Source organism: Petromyzon marinus, chromosome 2, assembly GCF_048934315.1.
Source record: "Petromyzon marinus isolate PM22_M1 ecotype Great Lakes invasive population chromosome 2, UKy_Petmar_22M1.pri1.0, whole genome shotgun sequence".
Taxonomy (NCBI): domain Eukaryota; kingdom Metazoa; phylum Chordata; class Hyperoartia; order Petromyzontiformes; family Petromyzontidae; genus Petromyzon; species Petromyzon marinus.
This window is the reverse complement of record NC_133668.1, coordinates 14,410,234-14,431,158: the sequence shown is the minus strand read 5'-3', so window position 1 is coordinate 14,431,158 and position 20,925 is coordinate 14,410,234. Positions and strand designations below refer to the sequence as shown.

The 20,925-nt window shown below is 50.1% G+C and overlaps 1 protein-coding gene across 2 annotated transcripts in view; it reads left to right on the top strand.

Annotated features, from left to right (window-relative positions):
* LOC116946857 (fibronectin-like) overlaps positions 1-20,925 on the top strand; it is a 78,243-nt gene that overhangs the window by 29,572 nt on the left and 27,746 nt on the right. For both annotated transcript variants that reach the window (XM_032962077.2, XM_032962085.2), the window contains exons 23-42: positions 757-848; positions 3,355-3,526; positions 4,564-4,644; positions 5,069-5,254; positions 5,403-5,492; positions 5,988-6,275; positions 6,654-6,950; positions 7,435-7,529; positions 7,664-7,832; positions 8,306-8,380; positions 8,747-8,806; positions 9,695-9,786; positions 14,900-15,047; positions 16,360-16,443; positions 16,560-16,654; positions 17,397-17,565; positions 18,545-18,655; positions 19,423-19,596; positions 19,863-20,066; positions 20,469-20,582. In XM_032962077.2, the coding sequence (XP_032817968.2) occupies positions 757-848; positions 3,355-3,526; positions 4,564-4,644; positions 5,069-5,254; positions 5,403-5,492; positions 5,988-6,275; positions 6,654-6,950; positions 7,435-7,529; positions 7,664-7,832; positions 8,306-8,380; positions 8,747-8,806; positions 9,695-9,786; positions 14,900-15,047; positions 16,360-16,443; positions 16,560-16,654; positions 17,397-17,565; positions 18,545-18,655; positions 19,423-19,596; positions 19,863-20,066; positions 20,469-20,582 (2,796 nt within the window). The remainder of the gene's footprint in view (positions 1-756; positions 849-3,354; positions 3,527-4,563; positions 4,645-5,068; positions 5,255-5,402; positions 5,493-5,987; positions 6,276-6,653; positions 6,951-7,434; positions 7,530-7,663; positions 7,833-8,305; positions 8,381-8,746; positions 8,807-9,694; positions 9,787-14,899; positions 15,048-16,359; positions 16,444-16,559; positions 16,655-17,396; positions 17,566-18,544; positions 18,656-19,422; positions 19,597-19,862; positions 20,067-20,468; positions 20,583-20,925) is intronic.

Sequence of the window (20,925 nt, the reverse complement as noted above, 5' to 3'; positions counted from 1 at the left end):
TTGGGGGCAGCGTAGACGTTAGAATGAATAGTACGGTACAAGGATGGGATTTTATGCGCTGCCCTCTGCTGGCCGTAACGTGCCACGGGTGTGAGCTCGCATCGTTGAGTTTTTACTCATTCTAGATCGTTATGTATTAGTCGGGTACATCCACTTGCGGAGTTGGAGCTACGAAATTAGCTCGCTTGCAAATGCTATGTAGGTTGCTGCATCACAGAAGTGTGAGAGATGGCGACGTCATCAGTAGGCCATCGTCCAGCAGTGATGATCGTGTATTACTTTAAAATATATGACTCTATATTTGTTTTCACACGGTAAACCAGTTTAATTATATTACATGCAGTAATAGGATAGGTATAACAAGCAATCTTGAATTGGAATTGGAATGAAGTATGTAAATGATTATACTTCAGTAAGGATTGTAAACTAATATCTTTTTTTTAATTTAAAGTCATATTTTCGTTGCTGGCTAATAGTCACGTGTTTTGGCTTACAGCCCTTCCTCAGCTATTATTGATAACTCATTGGAGAAATAAGTCTACGTTGCAATGGAGACCTAGGATAAATAACAGGCTGAAAAGTAATTCGTAGGATACATATCTGTGCAATCGAATAATAATAAAACGACCATAATAAGAATGCAACACAGAAGTCATTGGCATACGGAACCTTTTTTTGAATGTCAAATTTTGAAAATAAAAGTACAATTGTAATATATTAACCCCGTGGAACATTGTGCAATGTGTGTCTGCGTAGTACGTCCGCTGAACGAAGATTTGTTCAAGTTTGAGATGAAGGACACGATGATTGTAATCTCCTGGCCTCCAATTCAAGGTCTCAAGATCAAGGTATTGGTTGAGTTCCTCATGATTCCCGCTGGCAGAAGCCGGCATACATGCCTGAGGTTTTTTTCTGTTCCCTGTGGCCAAGAATGGCAAGTTAAATTCACACCATATGCAGTGCACTTTTTTCTGATTTTTTTTGTTTTGTTTTGTTTATAACCGCTTCCCGTGATATTAATACGACTCGCACATTGACCGTTTTAGCCATTATTTTCGTAGCATGGAATGTGCCTCTCAATTGCGTACAAAGAACAGAAAAATCCAAACCACAACTGCATCTCCACATCCAAATGAGCACTCATCTCCACTTGGAAGTCCTGAACCGGTGGTGGAAAATTCGCATTGCCATGGGAGTGACATGCCACTCAAGAGCAGACACAATGTTTACTTCTCACACTGTTACTTACCCGCGGGGGGGGGGATAGTTGGCTGAATTGATTCCCTGTTGGGATCTTTACTCTTACAGTGAGTTGGGGCATCTGCCACAGTACCACCTGGCCAGATAAAACAACGTCACAACACGGCTTGCCTTGCGTGGCGGGTGGACCAATAGGGAAGCTAGCGCCGTCCGTTAGAGCTGGCGACGGTTACAATTGTAATTGTGTTATTCGTAATGAATTGCAAACAATGTAAGTGCAATTGTAACGTCACCTCACATTTCTGCTGTAATTATAATTGATCACAGCTCTGTGCCACGTGGCACTAATTGTAAGTCAGTGCTCTGTGTGGCTGCCCTTGGTGCGAGGCTCCCACCGTTGCATGCAGGGTTTCACCTGCGCGAGTGTTCCCAGAATCGTCCTCTTTATTGAGTAGCCATCCTGAGAAAACTTCAAGTCTTGCCAGAGCATTCAAAGTGCCATTGTCTTTGAGTTGCTTAATAATTACGCTGCGCGAGAAAATGTCTTTTTACACGTAGTCCTTCCCTCTCCCAGGATTGATGAGATATTATTATTATTGTATGTATGTTGAACTTTTTTCACATGGTACGGAGCCAACCGTGCTAATCGGAGGTGCGGGGGAAGGACAACACACTGAACACAAAAAGCTGTTCTCAATAAATTAGTTTTCTGCGCGTGATACAGCTCGGGGGGGTTTTGTTTTGTACCTTTTTTTTTTTAAAGAGGCTTCAGCGCTAGTGGCGACGCCGCAAATGAAAAGGCAGCAAGCTCACCACACTCCCCGCTCTCGCTGCACTTCGCTGCCGTGCAAGTGCGGAGCGGCGCCGTCCACGTGGACGTTGGGGATCGCGAGGGCGAGACCTTGGGAGGGCGGAGGGCGTCCGCCGAGCGCCGCGGCACATGGCGCTCGTTTTGAGATTTAGACGGGAAGCGGCGTATTTGTCACTGCCAGCGTTGCAAGGCATTTGCTATTTCCAGCGCTGGTGTTTTCCTTGGCGTGAGGTTTCACGGGGAAAAAAAGAGAAGGCCGCGTGGCGTTGTGATTTCACATTGAAAATGCAATTCGTCGTGTGCATGCGGTTTTGATTTTATTCTGCTGCTGTGGAAATGTCTTGCCCCTCATCTCTGACTTCTCGGGTGTCGTTGTTTTGTTTTTACAAAACGGGTGAATTATTGGAGAATTTAAAGGTTTAAATCTCGAGCAGTGGCCAGAGTGGATTCGTTAATAAACTCAGGCACTTATAACCCAAACACACGTACAGTAGTGTCTATATAACTGTACTGTTTATTGTTTTTAGTTTGGCAGCGTTTATGGTGGATTATCTATCACTATGAATTTACAGAGGACACTAAATTATTATTACATTGGAGCTCATCACTGTATATTTGCATACACCACAAAATGTTACGAAATGCAACCTCACCGTAGCCAGATAGTTTAAAAGCCGTAGGGGCAATGATGTTGGGTTGGTCGCCTTTAAACCTTCCATGCTGATCATCTCTGGGGTTCAGCAACTTTTAAAACGTTGATGTGACATTAAAATATAATTGAATCTCAGTGTCGCCAGTCTAATACTAACTATTTTTTAATTTATTTTACCAGATAAAGCCTACTGAGCTATATAGCTCCTTTTCAAAAGCAACCTGGCCACATGATAGGTCAACGAAGGGGCTCACTCATCACGAGAAAATTTTTGGCAGCAAAATACTCTTAGCACGCGTTTCTAAATGTGGGGGGGGGGGGGACAGAGAACCCAGAGAAAAATCCACATGACCACGGGGAGAGAGACATGCAAACTCCAAACATACAGCAGGCGTCAGGGTCGGACTCAAACCCACGCCAACCCGCATGCCAGGCGAGGCAGTTAACATCTTACCACCACGGCGCCCTGTCAATCAACAGATTAACATTTAATCTTCGTTAATTGCTGGGTTTACACGAGGTGGCTTTTCCCAACTGTGGCTCGGCTTTGTAAGTATGTATGTTAAAATTATTTTACAATGTACATACCCAACCGTGCCAATCAGAGGTGTGGGGAAAGGACAGCAAACTAAACACCAGAAGCATTTTGTGCGATGAGCTCGTGTTCGTGACTGAACGACGTCCCCTGCAGGTGATGTTTGCGGCGAGCAACGGACGTGAGGACCCCCGGTACGTGAGCTCTGACTCCGGGTTGATGCTCCTGCCGGACCTGTCCCCCCACGCGGAGTACACCCTCACCATCATCATCCTACTGCACGGCACCCAGCGGGGACCCCCCATCGTCAAGCACGTCACCACCGCTGGTACAATGCTTCACTTCTGCTGCCTTGGAGATGGCGGGTCTCAAAGCCTCAATGGCCACACAACAGCCCGACCTCAGCCTTGGCTCATTTCCGAATGTTTTAAGGAGACCATATATGATTGGGTTAGGCTTAATTGTAGCTGGGTCTGTGCGGGTCAGCGATCCGGAATTTATTTCAGCACCCGCGCACCACATCCCGTATACCTCTCGTTATCATTCATGAGAAATGAAGCACTGTGCATTGGAAGGTGATTCACCCATCATTCATCTAGGATTGATCAAATAAGTACAATAATTTGTGAAGTCAGCTGTGCTAGTCCTATGGAGAGATTGGTCCTTATTATGAGAATGTGGAATTTCCAAACAGCGACCAATGGACCTGTCCCCTGCACTCGTTTGAGTGGGAGGTGAGTCACTGTCTTTTTCAGCTTTGGCAGTCATTGCCTCATCCTTGTTATGAATGTTGAGTCTAGAGCTGGAGCGGTTCCTATTGTGCTATCAATATTAAACTTCCAATGCATTCCCTTTGTGTTCACGCAGAGTTTACCGAGTGAATTAAAGGCCTATTTTTTTTTTTAAATGACTGTTTTTGAACAATGCCTTTGCATCTTCATATAACAGACGTTTGTTTTAGATTCATGACAAACCGCATATGGTATCACCAACATATAGTTTAGCCTTTATATCTTCTTTATATATTGCAATTGCTACTATTATGTGTTTAAAAGGAGTACAATGCACATTGTTACCTTGATGTGAATGCTTGAGAGGTCTTTCCCTCGACAGCTGCCGCTACAGAACACGTAATTTTGGATTTCCATAGCACATAAACACCACTGCAGCTGAAGGCAGTGCTGTTATTGTCAACTAAGACCTTGTCTTGCTGGTGAACTTACCTCTCTGAGCCGAGGTGCTCGTCTGGTTGAATAATTGGCGCCGCTCGCGCGTATGGCCTACAGCTGCGTGGCTCTGAACCTTGGCGTCGTGAGATCTTTAGCTATGCCGTCAATCTCAGTCAATCCGTGTCTCCTCCACCAGCTGCTGCCTACGCAGAGGAGGAGGAGAACGACGGCAGTGGAGGAGAACTGCAGCCCATCCTGTACGAGGAATTTGAGTCCGGTGAGTTGACCTCATCGCACGGTACAATACAGCGCTGTGTGGATTCACGTAGTTTCTTAAAGTGACCGCATCTCAAGACGCTGTAGAGAAGCATTGCGCAGCATTTATTTTATGGTGAGAAAGAGTAAGTCATAAACAAGGGTAGGAAAAAAATGTCTAGAGCCTCGACAGGAAATCGACAAAGGAAATTGAGGGAATTAAATTAACCACGATCTTTAATGTGTCCACCTGCCCAGTTTCAATGGATTTGGGGAAGATCAGCTTAGCCACAGGTTTCCAGTTACGCAATGTAAACAAACGCTGCCCACAATAAGCCAACTAGTAACACTATGTGTAAATAATGCGGAACCCAGTAGACAGAAAAGAAGATCGAAGACTCTGACAAGCGGTTCCTCTTACCCTGCCATCGCCACTCTCCCCGCAGAGCTGGCCGACCCCAGCGACCTGCGCTTCTCTCACGTGGGAGCCGAGTCCATGCACGTGTCCTGGGCGCCGGCGCCGCCCCCCGCATCCCCCACGCACTACGTGGTGCACTACTCGCCGCTGTACTCGAGCGCGGAGCCACGCGAGGTGGTGGTGGCGGGCGACGCAACGTCCGTGGACCTGGGAGGTGTGTGGCGACGCGCGCTCCCACCCCCCCCCCCCCCACCTCTGCCGGCCCCACCACTCACACGCGACAAAAATCTCTGTGTGAGCACGAGTGGCTCCAACTTTCATTTCTAATTTTTGGGGTTTTTTGGGTTTTGTCGCTCGCCAAGGGCTGCACCCGGGTCTGGAATACAGGGTCAAAGTGCACGCGGCGGACGGAGACAAGCTCAGCGCTGGTGCGAGTGGAACGCACAAAACTGGTGAGGTGCAGCATGGATCATTGCCAACTGTGATTACAAAACGTGTGTGTGATCTGCTTATGCATGCTGTGAGCTTTTGAGCCTGAATGTTTCCCTGCAGTGTTTATTATACAAGACAACATTAAGCCAGTTTTGCCTTCTACGAGCCTCTTCAGCAGGGTGTGGTAAAATGAAGCAATCCTACTTTGTGTCCTGATGGGATGGGTGACTGCCATCCACTAATAGTGTGGAGTCGAATTTTTGAGGCGCAGCAATATATGTTAAATGCCAAAAATTCATTGATGTGCTCGAAAGTAAATAAAAAGGTAAATGATTTGAGGAGCTAAATGAAGGCCCATTTTGTAATGGATTATCTCTCATTGTGTCAATGAACTCGCCATAGTGTAGTGATTGGCCTCATCACAGAAGTGTGGAATTACCAGTTCAAGTGCTGGAAGAAATGGCACACCAAACATTCACTGCATTTCGGCACGATGTCTCGCTCTCGCCCTCCAGCCATCGACTCTCCAACACAGCTAGAATTCTTGGACGTGACGGACTCATCGCTCACGGTCGCGTGGCAGCCGCCGCGTGCCGCCATAACGGGCTACCGGGTCAGGTACGGGCCCGAGGGCGGCGCTCCGGGCTATGCCAACGAGCGGCTGGTGACTGGTGATCGGACGCAGCTGGAGCTGCACGACCTGGAGCCCGGCACGGACTACGTGGTGCGCGTGATCTCAGTGGATGGCCGCGAGGAGAGCCTCCCGCTCATGGGGCAAACTCGCACCGAGGGGCGACCCCGACGTGAGTCACGGTGGTGGTGGCTGTGGCGACGGTGGCTGCGGTCGTGGTGGTGGTGTACACCAGCGCACAGCAGACTAAGTAATGACGCTGCAGGTTTCTAGTCTATGTAGTTTTTGAGTGATATCTTTTCAAACGTTGCGCATTTTATTAGGGCCGTCTAGTTTCTGGAGGACACAAAATGGAGCAAACAGAATCAGAATCTTCATTTATCCGGAATGAATCCGATGAGCTCGAAAGCTCTTTTTCACAGATGTCCAGTAGGGGAGGATCAGAAAGTCATAACAACAAACAAGAGTTGAATCCTCATAAGAATACACACAGAATAGAAATGATGGTTTATTCACGACCGCGATGCTGTGAACTAATTTCCCCACGCAGAGCTGGCGGCGCCGCGCGAGTTGCGAGTGACGGACGTGGAGGAGACGGCGCTCAGGGCTGAGTGGCTGCCCCCGCCCGGAGGCCCCATCTCGGGGTACCGCGTACGCTGCCTCCCGGCGGCGGGAGGCGAGGAGGACGAGGGCGCCGCCGCCGGGCACCGGGAGGAGGAGGAGCTGCCCGCGGGCACCAGCAGCCACCGGGTCGAGGGCCTGCAGCCAGGGCAGCGCTACGTCATCACGGTGACGGCCGTGCGGGGCGAGGAGCACGGGCCACCGGCCTCCCTCTCCGTCGACACGCGTGAGTCTCCTGGGGGGAGCAGCTCCCTGGCATTGGGGGCACCGCTGGGGGCTCTGCTAGCACTGGCGGCTCCACGGCTAGCGGTGGCGTCTCGCCTTCTTGAATTCTTTGCTACAAGTCAGCGCTGTGCACAGGTGTTGTATTGTCAATTGTCATCGTTGTCATTCTCATCCTCCTTGTCATTCGTTACAGGAACGTTTGTAGGAATGCATGAGAAACACGTACGTTCATGTTTGAGTGAGAGACGAATTTTTCTTGTGAGAGAACCCCTTGATCGCATGAAGGTTACTCGCTTATGTTTTATGGGACAACAGTTACTTTCAGGTGTTCTCTTTCAAAAATAAGTTACGTTTTTTCACGTCTTAAAAGGGAATTGGCTGAAATGGGAAGTGAAGCTGTGTTTGGCACCTGTGATCTTGCATTTTTCTCACAAAGTTGTATCGCACACCCATGATCCAACGCGTCCCGCTGTTTATGTCTGCAGTGGCAGCTACCAATTTTCTGCCAGAGTTCCGAATTGAGGTGAACGAGACGACGATCAACATCTCCTGGGATTGGTGGCCTGGCCTGGAGATCAAGGTCCTCGTCAAATCTTCTCGCCAAATCACATTCTTCTCATTCAACATCTCAACGTATCAACGTGAAATATGACCCACGTTACGTGGTGGTTCTGGCGCCTTGCATTTTTAATCATTGGCTTCTTGTGGCCGCAGGTGCTGCTGGTGCCCAGCGAGGAGGACGGAGACCCCCGCGAGCTGAGCTCCATCTCGGGAGAGCTGCTGCTGCCAGACCTGACCCCCGACACGGAGTACACGCTCACCATCATCATCCTGCTCCACGGTGCCCAGCGAGGACCCCCCGTCGTCAAACACATTGCCACGCGTGAGTCGCATCGTCGCGCGCATTCACAAACAGTCAGCTCGCACACGCTTCTCATCTCCGTGTTCTGTAGCTGAGTTGAAGATGGCCGGGTCTGAAAATACTCGGTTGAACGCCATAGTTTTGGAATAAGTTTTTCCAGGGTGTTTAATTATTTTATGGGAGATGGATCCCTGGCATCTATCCCAGTGTTGGACCAGCAACAACACGTGCATGCCTGTGTGTGTGTGCTTGCTGCGTTGTGTATTCATGTGCACTCGTTTTAATGCAAAGACATTGTGCATTGATGTATATGTGTACCGGGAACTCCATGTGTATCGTGTGTGCATTAATGAGTACGGGTATGCACGCTTATTTACGCACTGCGTGTGTAGTAATGTGAATCTGCGGTATTGCACCGTGCAGCTCGGTTCCTCGGCGTTTGCGCACAGGATTTCCTTCTCCGACCGTCCAGGTGTTTTTATTTATTTCCGTAGTTCCGCTCTCCGAGCGCGAGCCTGAGAGCCTCGCCGTCCCGACGGTGCCGTCGCTTTACAGGCACATCACCGCAGGTGGGTCCCGTGAGACGATCGCATCGAGCTCGCGCCGTCGTTTTCCACGCCCCCACCCACCACGTGCCTCGTTAATCACAGCCATGCAATACGCTTGCTCGCGCGGGGCACGCGTGTACACTTGCTGCATAGTGTGAATGTGCGCCTGTGTTTGGATGCATGCACTGTACTAAAGTGCGTGCATCGCTGTTCGTGAGCACAAGGGTCTTCATGTGTGTTGTGTGTGTGCGTATATTAATAAGTACATTTACTGATAATTATTTACATGCCGCATTGGTGCAGTACTCTGTGATGGTAACACATAGGAGCTCGCACGCATTTGAAGAGGTTGCCCCAAATGAGTCATCCTCTGTGGTCTGTCTCAAGATTTCATCCAGCAAGTCAACGCTCAGTTCGTCATTTCCACCAAGAAGCCACCGACAGCATGTGAGGACGCACCTTCTGACTCAGACTAATCCATCACCACTGTTCATCACCCTGGACGGTCTGGGAGTGGAGTGGTGGCACAGTGGATTGCGCGCGGCGCTATGAAACAGATTTCTCGAGTTTGATTGCCAGCCAAGGATAAAATCAGTGGCGAGTTATATCTGTACCGATACTAAGTACCTCATGTATGTATGTAGACCTTCTTTTGCACCATACATAGGCAACCATCCAACCCACACTGACCAGGGTCGTGAAGTAAGGCAACAATACCTTGACTGAGACAGCATAGGAAGGCCTTAATGCCCAGCAGTGGATTGTCAAAGGGCTGCCATTTTTTTAATGTATGACTATTCTAGAGATATTACTATTTATGGCTTAGAAAAAGATGTGAATCAAGAGTTAGTTCAAGATGTGTGTATAATTAATAGGCAAAAAGTACATCAGAGAAATCTAGAATTGCACATGCAGGGATCACAAGTCCCATCCTACATTCACACTTACAGTCCTTGCGTTTAGCAATGCATATTTTATCCTTAAACGCAGTCACAACCATGATATAGCAATTGAAACTGTCACCAGGCTCACAGAAAAGCAGTGGTTTACTCTCTTTGTTGGCAGCCCTGAGCCAACGATAAAGATTCAAATTTTCTACAGTGTGGGCCAATCTTTCTATACTCTGGCACAAGCACCACCAACTTCTTGGTAATCGGTGTCAATTTTATTGACCGCAGAAGGATGATGGGCTCGTGTATTCCCAAACAAAATTTTTACTCACAACTTTACAGTCGTGATTTGAGTCCTCTGCCGCAGTAACACCTGACCAGATAGACAAATTGCACACACAGTCTGTGCGAACACCTGAAACTCTCCTCTACTACCGTCCCACAGATGCGACCAGCTTGAATGTCACGTTTGACATTGAAGCGACATTGTCGAGCATCGTCTTCAGATGGAGAACGGTGCCGGGGCTGAGCATCAAGGTAGAGCACACGCTGTGGGCGCTCGTCGCATCAGAAATACTGAACCTACACACGCACACACACACACCTACACACGCACACACACACACCTACACAACAACAACAACAACAACCGTCATTCGCCACTAAGTGGCGGTGACGTCACCACGACGCTTGTGCCAGGCTATGTGCACCCTGAGGCCACGTGAAGTGTCGAACGCCCGCTGGCAGGAGGTCACGGGGCAGACCCAGGTGCCACGGGTCGACTGACTGAGATGACTGGCTGATGCACCACCTGTGCCCCCTACTGTGCCAACCTGCTGTGCTTTAGCCACCCGGCGCTCCGCTCGCTGTTGTGAGCGTCGCTCCTCCGCCCTCCGTTGTTGTTGGAGGGCGACTGCCTCCAACTGCCCAGTAGCATCCTTCACGAGCCTCCTCCACAGAGGCCGATCTTGACACCGCTGGTACCAGTCATCGGCAAGTCCACTCAGCTCCACGTCCTCCTGTACCACATCACTCCATCTCTTCTCTAGCCCGTGCCGCGCCCGCTTAGCCCCCTCAATCCGGCCAAACAAAAGCTGTTTCGGCATGCGGTGGCTGGGCATGCGGGCTACATGACCCAGCCATCGCAGCCTTGCCTGCCGGAGGAACTCACCGATGGGACCCTGCCCAGATCTTTCAAGGATTTGTGAGCTCCTCACACAATCCAGTCTGGTTAAACCCAGGATGGATCGTAGGCAGGTCAGCCTAAATGTTTCTAACCGGCGAAGATGTTCCATTAGGGGGGTCCACGTTTCGCAAGCGTAGAGAAGGGAGGGAATGACCGTGGCCGAGAAGACCTGAAGCTTAGTGCGGAGCGATAGACCAGGTAGCTTCCACACAGCGTTACGCAACCGATGAAAAGATATTGCCGCTCGACTGATTCGGAGTGAGACCTCTGCTGTTAAACTGGAGCCAGTCATAAGCACACTGCCCAGGTATGGGAAACTCTCCACTCTCTCCACAACTGCCCCATCACCGATTGGGAGTTGTGGGGGTGGAGTGTCCGATGGTACAAAATACCCAGGCAGGTGCTTAGTTTTGGTGGGGCTGATGGTAAGGCCCCACCTCTTAGTGGCACGCTCCAGTCTCAGCAGCAGCGTCTCCAACTCCTCCTCTGACTGAGCAGCTATTACCAAGTCATCAGCATACATAACGTGGTTGAGCAATAGGGAGCCATCCCTTGACCGCACCCGGGCATCGATTAGCCTCCCATTATATCTGTACCATATGGAGATTCCCCCGGTACAGCTATTGAAGGCTTCACGAACTACGTGGTCAAAATAGATGTTAAATAATGTGGGAGCCAGAGGACATCCCTGTCGCACCCCAAGGTGTACAGGGAATGGCTCTGACTCCCGGCCACGTAGTTTTACCCGGGCCCGCTCACCATCATGAAGGTCCTTAATGATCGTGAGCAGAGGGTCAGGTACTCCAAAAGCACGAAGAACGACCCAGAGCCCAGGCCTACTGATGGTATCATAGGCCTTGACCAGGTCAATAAAGCAGAGATGTAGGTCTTGTTGGAATTCCCTACACCTCTGCTGTAGCAGACGGACAGAAAATATGGCATCTGTGCAGGACCGCCCTTTCCTGAAACCGCATTGGGGCTCCGCAAGCCTCTCCTCAGCGTGCCTGGCAAGGCGATGCTGAATAATCCTTGCCAGGACCTTTCCCGGCACACTGAGGAGTGAGATGCCCCTGTAGTTGTTACAGTCTGTGCGGTCCCCCTTCTTAAAAAGGGGGACCACCAGGGCATCCTTCCAATCCTGCGGAACCCGTCCAGTGGTCCAGACTGTTGTTATGATGTCATATAGGGCAGTCTGTGCACAAACGCCACCCTCCCTCAGCATTTCGCTTGGGAGATCATCTCTGCCCGCTGCCTTTCCTGGTCTCAGACTCCGGATCGCCTTCAATACTTCCTCAGCAGATGGCACCTCAGCCAGCCACTCACAGGGGGTGACTTCATCCAATATTTGAGGCACCGCAGCCTCAGCAGGGTCATCCTCACTTTGTGCCACGATGTTTTCCTGGCTGTGGGATTTTCCCTCCCCCAGGACCTCACAGAAATGCTCAGCAAATCTGCGAACCTGTTCCTGGGGGTCGGAAATTGGATCACCGTTTTTTCCCCTAATGATGGTAATAGGTGCGGCGCTGCAGGTTACTTTTTTGATGGAGTTAAATAGCGATTTGTGATCACGGGCCACTGAGGCAGACTCCATCTCCTCAGCAACCCGCGACCACCACCCATCCTTGCAGCGCCTCACGGCTCTCCGAACCTCCGAGCGAAGGCTGCGGTAAGCCTCCTCATTCTCTGACGTGGGATTCTGTAGCCGATGACAGTGGGCCTGTCGCTTTTTCTCAACCATCCTGAACAACTCCTCTGTCATCCAGGGTGTCTGGGGAGGTCTGGACCGCGTACCCAAAGCAGCCATTGCAGCTGCATGAGTCACAGTCCTAAACCTCGCCCATTTACCCTCGACATCAGGAGGAGTCGGGGACGATGCCAATCCCAGCCGCAAGCGATGATGAAATTCTCGCTTGCAACTTTCATCAGATAACTGAGACCAGGCCACTTTAGGTTGGAATGGGGTCCTGGGTGTACACCCACCACCGGAGTGGAAGAATGGCAGGCGCATCTTACAGATGACTAGTCGATGGTCAGAGGGCAGATCAGCTCCACGGTAGGTCCTGGTGTCAAGGACATGGGCTCGCATTCGCTGGTCCGTCACTATGTAGTCCAGCAGATGTTCTTGCTTGGACCCGGCATGCATCCATGATGTTGTGTGGATGCGCCGATGCCGGAACAGCGTGTTGGTAATTACAAGCCCATGGGCTGCACAAAAATCTAGCAGCCTCCTACCATTGTTATTGAGCTGATCTGGCCCATGCCCTCCAATCACTCCAGACCAGGTGCCAGTATCATGACCAACTCGGGCATTGAAGTCACCCAACATGATGACTCTATCCCGAGGGGCCACTTTAGCCAGCACCTGTGACAGGAGGTCATAGAAGGCATCTGACTCATCGGCTTTGCCTGCATCCCTCCACGGATGTTCATCTTCGGTGGGGGCATAAGTAACCACGACCACCATTCCTCGCCTCCGGTTGATGGGAAGGCGAGCCCAAAGTAGCCTGGGGCTTACAGCTTCCCACACCTCACCGCCACGCTCCCACGCCCCCTTCATTCTTTTGTTCAAAAGAAGACCCACACCCTGTTGTTTGGCAGTCTGCTGCCCCGAGTAGAGGACTGTCCACCCCTCATGGTGGCAGGAGCCAGAGCCGGTCCACCGGACCTCCTGAATGCCGCATAGATCCAGGCGGTACCGGTCCAGCTCCCGACAGAGGAGTGGCAGCCTCTCCTCTGCAGTGAGCGTTCGAACATTCCACGTGGCCACCCGTAGTGGCTTTTCGTTGTTTCTGGAGTAGCCCCGAGGGTAGGTATTCAATCTCCTGGCTCCGCCAATTGGGGTTTGGCCAGGAGACGTCATAGACGCCTGGCCCCCCGGGGCCTCCGGCACAAGCTTAGTTGTTACATATTTCACTTTAATTCGTGGTTTTGTGGTAATTAATTGAAGGTGGAGGGGTTACCAGCCCCTCGCACCCGTCCAGAGCCCCCGTTTAGCCCCTGTGGTGGACACATATGCCATGAGGGGAGGAGCCAATCAAAATTGGAACTCCCCCCACAGCACTGTCCACGACAGAGTTGCCCGTCCGGCACCGCGAGGAGGTAGGGGGTTGTTTTGCCGGACACCTACACACGCACACACACACCTACACACGCACACACACACACCTACACACGCACACACACACACCTACACACGCACACACACACACCTACACACACACACCTACACACAGACACACACACGCCTACACACGCACACACACACACCTACACACGCACACACACACACACCTACACACGCACACACACACCTACACACGCACACACACACACCTACACACGCACACACACACCTACACACGCACACACACACACCTACACACGCACACACACACCTACACACGCACACACACACCTACACACGCACACATACACACCTACACACGCACACACACACACCTACACACGCACACACACACCTACACACGCACACACACACACCTACACATGCACACACACACACCTACACACGCACACACACCTACACACGCACACACACACACCTACACACGCACACACACACCTACACACGCACACACACCTACGCACACACACACACCTACACACGCACACACACACATACACCTACACACGCACACACACACACCTACACACGCACACACAGACGCCTACATATGCACACACACACCTACACACAACAACAACAACAACAACCGCCATTCGCCACGAAGTGGCGGTAACGTCACCATGGCGCTTGTGTCAGGCTATGTGCACTTTAATGCCACGTGAAGTGTCGAACGCCGGCTGGCAGGAGGTCACGGGACAGACCCAGGTGCCACGGGTTAACAGACTGAGATTATTGGCAGATGCATCACCTGTGCCTCCTACTGTGCCATAGACGCGCACGTGGGTTGTTGTAAATGTTCTACGCAAATAATGTTGTGTTGAGATTTGTCTATATGTAGCTATTCATTATGCAAAATGGGTGCATTGTGCTGTTTATTTATTTATTTAATACTATGAAGCCAGTAGCCCATTTTATATTATAGGAATGTCCCATTGAGTCTCCAGACTCCTTGTTAAGAAGGGTTCTGCCTAGGATGTTTGTCTGCCATTTTTTGGAGTAATTTTGCATTCGGGAGGAAACCAAAGCGCACAGAGAAAGCTCGTACAGAAAATCAGATCGTGGTCAAATCTCAAACAAATAAATGAAAACCGACTTGCTGTGCTGCTATCTGCAGGTGGTAACCTTCAGTTCCGAAGTCTCATGCGCGTGTTTTGTATGCTTCACTAAGCCCACCAGGTTACAGGTGTGCACCTCCATACACGGAAAAAGAAAATCCAGTGCCAGAGCGGCCTCGCTTAGGATGGCCGTGCAGACCTGTCTCGGTAACCGGAGCCGACGGTCGTCCGTGTTGCCCCTCAATCTTTTGCCGAGTCTAGGTGCGGCTGTTGGACAAGGAGTTCACCTCCGACTCGGGGGAGCTACTGCTTTCGGACCTGTCCCCCGGCGTGGAGTACACGCTCACCATTGTCGTCCTGCTCCACGGCGTCCAGCGGGGACCCCCCGCCGAGACGCGCGTCAAAACTCGTGAGCCATCGCCAAGGCGCCGGGTTGCCGCGCGGTGCCAGGCGGCAGCGGTGGTGTCGGCTGCGTCGGGCATGCAGACCGCTGGGTGCTTGTCTGTGCGATGTGGGCGCCTGGGTGTGAGTTGTGCGGTTTCCCAGGAAGGGGAGCCAGGCTCGAGTGCATCGCCCACCTGGGCGCAGCTTCCGCTGGCACACCGCGGCGTGGTCAGGGTCCGCGAGCGCAGCCGGTGACGTCGCCGTTTGAGGGCGAGTGGCACGTGAATCGATGCGTGTAGTGGGTTCGAGCTTCGAGGTTATTTTGTTCAACCAGTTGAGAACTCAAGAGGAGACCAGGGTTTCTTCTCGATTGCAAGAGTGACCTGGATCATCAAATTGACAAAAGTTAAACAAATGCAATAAAGTACAGCCATGAAGTGAATGGAAATCAGAACAAAAACAACTGTGTCACATGGGAAATTGCAGATGTCGTGTTTAATGAATTAGGTCGTCCATTCACGTGCCTATGGACTGTGTCCTGTTCTTGTGAGAAAGTATAACATGTACTTTTGCAATTACATTTTATTTGTCTTCATATTAGAACAAATGCTAAAGATATTAATGGGAAATTTGTGAATGTGTGTCTGGTCGAAATTTTTAGCATACTTCCCGACATGCAACAAACTTGAAATTTGGCATGTGGGTTGTTTCCAGATTGTACACAATGCAAAAAGTATAAAAATAGACTTTTGTATTTGGGGGGGGGGGGGGGCGCAATAATGGATATATTGCACAAGTGAGCGGTGACGTCACATTTGTAATGTCACATCTGTGATGTCACCCGCATCCGGCAGCGTCACGCAGTGTGCCTGCTGACGTCACGCATCCCCCCCAACCCTTCGCGTAGGCCGTGTATTAATCCAAGACAAGAATCCAAGTCCCAGGCGAAGCTGGGTAGTAAAGCTAGTATATAATAAAAAAAAAGCATGAAATCAGGAACATTTGATTATTTATTTTCCCAGGAAAACCTCAAAGTCTTTCTTCAGGAGAGTCCTGCTTAGGAAGGTTACCCAATTCCTATTTTAAGTACGTGTGTGAGAGGAAACTGGAGAAAACCTAAAAGGACAGGGGTATAATACTAAAACTTGCTACCAGTCTGTTTGTGGTTTTGTAAGCACCTCACTCGCCGTGCTGGTGGCTGTCTCGCACAGAGCCAATCGGCTCTCGAAGTGTCTGAGTCACGGGCGTTGCACCGCCACACCCAGTTTCTGTTATTCCCATGTTGTAATTGACGATTGTTGTTTTGTAAAACCAACATCAGAACTTTCCTGTGGCAGATTCAATACATCAAGCAGCGTTGGGCGAGGACTTTGCCAAGTGGTTTAACAGCGTCCCTCCGACCTTCACCGCAAGTATGCCAGGCAAGCTCGCACTCACGCACGTGCCAGCACTCGTGGGCAGCTGCTTGAGTTGGAGGTGTGCCAGCCATCCTCTTACACCTCCTTGTTCTAATTTTCGACCTCTTCCTGTTTCACAGAGGTGCAGCTGAAACACGACCCGGACTTCAAGGTTGACACGACAGAGACGTCCATCACAATCTCGTGGAACTCATTTCCTGGGCTGGTTATCAAGGTGACGTCACATTTAAACCTCCCATCATCTGTCTGGCTGACACTGTGCTTCTAACACTCGAATCGCTATCGGCAGTCCGCGAGTCCAAATACCGGTCAAGGGTTGACGACATAGCCAAACATTCCTCTGGGAACGATAAAATGAAGGCCACTATTTTATCATTCCCAGAGGGACTGCTCCCAGCAATTAGAAATGTGGAATTTCAACCACTGTCTTAGGGCCGCCAGACATTTTTACTTCTATCATTGTGTTCTTATTCCTTTTTTTATTGTTGTCAACGGTGGAGTTTTGTCTACTTTTATCTGCATGGTTTTCATTCTTATGTTTAAACCAGGTCTTCTGTTATGAACAAAGGATCTGTTTTGTTGAGATGCGGGCTCACGACGACATTCATATACGCAGGCACACGGCAGTCACACGCCCTAAATTTACGAATGCCGCGCTCTGTTTGTATATTTTACTAAACCCTCATAATCCGCTCTGACGAGATTAGAACTGCTTTGTTTTTAGTTTGTTGTCCTTCCCCCGCACATCCGATTAGCGCGCTTGGCTACGTACGTTTCGAAAAAAAGTCAACACACATGAGAATTCACCGCCGTAGCAAAACAAGATTCGTTTACAGAACCCCCGCTGTCTCCAACGCACCGTGTCTAATTGGTTGCTCGCCCCTGTCCATGCCGCGCTTTGTAAACTGTAACGTTTTATAATCCGGACCATGCAAATTTGTCGTGGAACTGTGCAGGTGCTGCTGGTGCCAAGCGAGGGAAGCGCGGATCCCCTCGAGCTAAGCTCCGATTCGGGGGAGCTGCTGCTGCCAGAGCTGTCCCCCGGTGTGGAGTACACGCTCACCATCATCATCCTGCTCCACGGCGTCCAGCGGGGAACCCCCATCGTCAAACGTGTCACCACGCGTGAGTCGCATCGCTGTCGGGCAGCGATCGTTAGGGCTGTATGTATGTTGAACTTCTTTTGCACCATACATAACCAACCGTGGTAATTGGAGGTGCGAGGGAAGGACAATGAACTAAACATTAAAACCAGTAAATTTTTCAATTTAGATTTCGAAGTGCATTGCTCAAGTGTCTTACTAATATCGTAAGGAAGAGCATTCCAGCGTGCGATGTAGTGACAGTCTTTGCTCGATGGCTAGCCAAAAGCTGCTGCGAGGATGAGTGGAGTAGGCATGATGGTTTATTCCTCTAGACGAAATCAGAAAGGTATTGTGGTTCATTTGTGGCAAGAGCTTTGTAATGAGTGCGACAATGTATTTGTGCACTCCTGTGGAGCACAGAGCGCATCTCCGGCTGTGATCCGGTTGCTCTGTCGGCGTCATGAAGGGAAGAATGCGCACAGATCGCTGTGTGAGATGTGCACCACTTTATGTTGAAGAACTTCCCTGGATGATGCCACTTAACATCTTATGAAATCACTTCAATAGACTTGAATAAAAATATTTCAAAATAAGGACTAGAATAATGCTATGAAGATTAAAAAAAAAACATTTATCGATGGGCGGGCTGATTCCATCGACTTTCTACACCTGAGAGCCAGGTGTAAATACAGGGGCCAAAACCCAGATTGGAACTCAAGACTTTATGGTGCCGTCTAAGAGCTCTGACCTCTGAGCCACTCAGCCGCCTTGTTGCTCACAGTGTCACTACTCTATGTAGTACAATCAATGGTATATAATTAGTAATTGCTATTGCGTCTAAATGTGACCGCATATTCTTCAATGCACAGACTGAGAACACTTCACCAAACACATTATGATAATAAAAATATACACCTATACCGTACACCTTTACCGCTATCAGGCTAAGGTTCTAGGTATATTTTGAATGACTTATGAACACAATGCCCTGTAATGTTCTCCCTGCGCTGTCGTCACAGTGTCTCCGTTAAGCCTGGAGGTCGCCGGGGAGTCTCCCTCCAGCCTCACCCTGACCTGGTACCAGCCCTCGGCCCCCGTTGACCACTACACCGTGACGTGCACGCCTCTGAGTGAGTAGCGCTCGCGCCGTGGCAGCGTCACAGACATGAGAGTCGGGCTCAGCCCTGTAAAGTTATCACTGTGTCAGAAATGTGTAAATCTGGATCCCTCTAAATGTGATTGTACTACATAGAGTAGTGACACACTCAAGACAATGTGAGCAACAAGGCGGCTGGGTGGCTCAGAGGTCTGAGCTCTTAGATGGCACCATAAAGGTCTTGAGTTCCAATCTGGGTTTTGGCCCCTGTATTTACACCTGGCTCTCAGGTCTAGTAAGTCGATGGAATCAGCCCGCCCATCAATGAATGTTTTTTTTTTAATCTTCATAGCATTATTCTAGTTCTTATTTTGAAATATTTTTATTCAAGTCTATTGAAGTGATTTCACAAGCGAAAGTTTAACTACCTCGCCTGGTATGCAGGAGATCGTGTATATTTGGAGTTTGCATGTTCTCCCTGTGGTCGCATGGATTATCTCCGGGTCCTCCGTTTTTTTTCTCCACATTTAGAATAAAAATGCGTTTAGAATATTTGGGTGCTATAAATTTCCACATAAAAATCAGTACCGTATTCATAATTAGCAGGGTAATAAAACGTGGCGCTTAAAATCAGGTTTTCATGCTCATGGGTTCTACTTTTGAGCTGTGCTTATGTGGGCACAGGGTCATTCTCAGGAGTGTCACCTGTTGTTAAATGCCCATCCTTCTTGCCCCCCTCATCCCTTTCGTCTCCTTTGTCCTTCTCCCCGCCGCCTCGTCGGCTGTGGTCCTCTCCGCCAGGTGGCAGAGAGGAGGTGCGGGAGCTGCTTGTTCCGGGCTCCAGCAGCAGAGCAACGCTGCAGGGTCTGGCCACGGCGCAGGAGTACAACGTGAGCATCCGCGCCACCTACGGGCAGCAGCAGCAAGGGGGGCCTATGCTGTCCTCCCAGCCCGTCTACATCGTCCACTACCTTGGTAGCTGCCTCCTCCATCACTGCGCGTGTACAGGTGTATGCGTGTGTGTATATGTATGTATGTATGTCAGAGACTCTTGGGAGACAAAGGCAGTCGGGCATGGTGCTGGTCACCCACCTCGTCATTTACCGTTCTGGCTTTCGCTAAAAGCACTTTCCCCAACAGCCTGTTAAAGTCTATAGGGTGATCCTTGTGTTTATTTGTGTACGTAAGACCAGTGTCTTAGGGGTGTCCGCGACCAATGCTCACGGCCCATGTCTGCCCAGGTGTGGACCAACCGTCGGACATGCAGATACTGGATCTAACCGAGTCCAGCATCCGCGTGCGCTGGAACCCATGCCGCGCCCCCATCTTAGGCTACCTTCTCACGTGCACCCCGACGACGCACCCGGCTGGGAATGATGGAGCTGTGAGCTCCATCGAGCAGCAGCACGGAGTCGGGGAACCCATTTCCATGGACCTCTCCCGTGGTGAGAAACTCCCCCACCCCGCCTCGGTGGTGGGAACGCATCCGCACGTGTGGAGGAGTGGATGGTGCTCGTCGCACTGGGCATTCGCTCACAATAAATGGCAATTACTCCACTTGCATCAATAAAAACACGGCAATAAATAAAAATCCGCTGCATTGCTTACTGTTCACTCCCGCTGACGTTTGTCAAAGTAACTGCTGTTTACCTTACTTGAGATCTACAGTATAAAGTGATTCCCATGTGGTGCGCTTATTTATTGTGTCAGTGCCTTGGGGTTATTTTCTTCTCTTCAAAGTAGTTTTTATAAAATGATCTGTTGGTCCCCGGTTGCTGACTGGATTCTGTGCGTGAGCGAAATTGTCCCCCGATGGGCCCTGCCCTCGACGTTTGCCATTCCTCCAGGCGAGACTGACGTGACGATCACGAAGCTGGTGCCCACCGTGGAGTATGTCATAAGCGTCTGTGCCAGGAGACACAACCAGGACAGCGAGCCCACTACACTCACATTCACCACCAGTAAGTCTGCCTCGTTTAACATTTATTATCAGAAAGTGTTATATAATTTGATTGTTTTATCCAGGGCAGCCAAATTGAGACTTTTAGTTTTTTGGGGGGTGGAGCAGTGGCACAGTGAATGCACTATGAACCCGTTACCCGAGTTCAATTCCCTGCCATGGGTGACATAAGTGGCTCATGATATCTGAACTGGTAGTAAAGTATGGTTAAACAACCCCCATGAATGACGTAGAGTGGGGAGGCCTTTAATCTAACGAACAACTATACGTATATTTCATGATTTGCTATTTTTCAAGCAACGTATTATTTTGTGGATTTTGGCAAAAAAATTGTGAGTATTAAC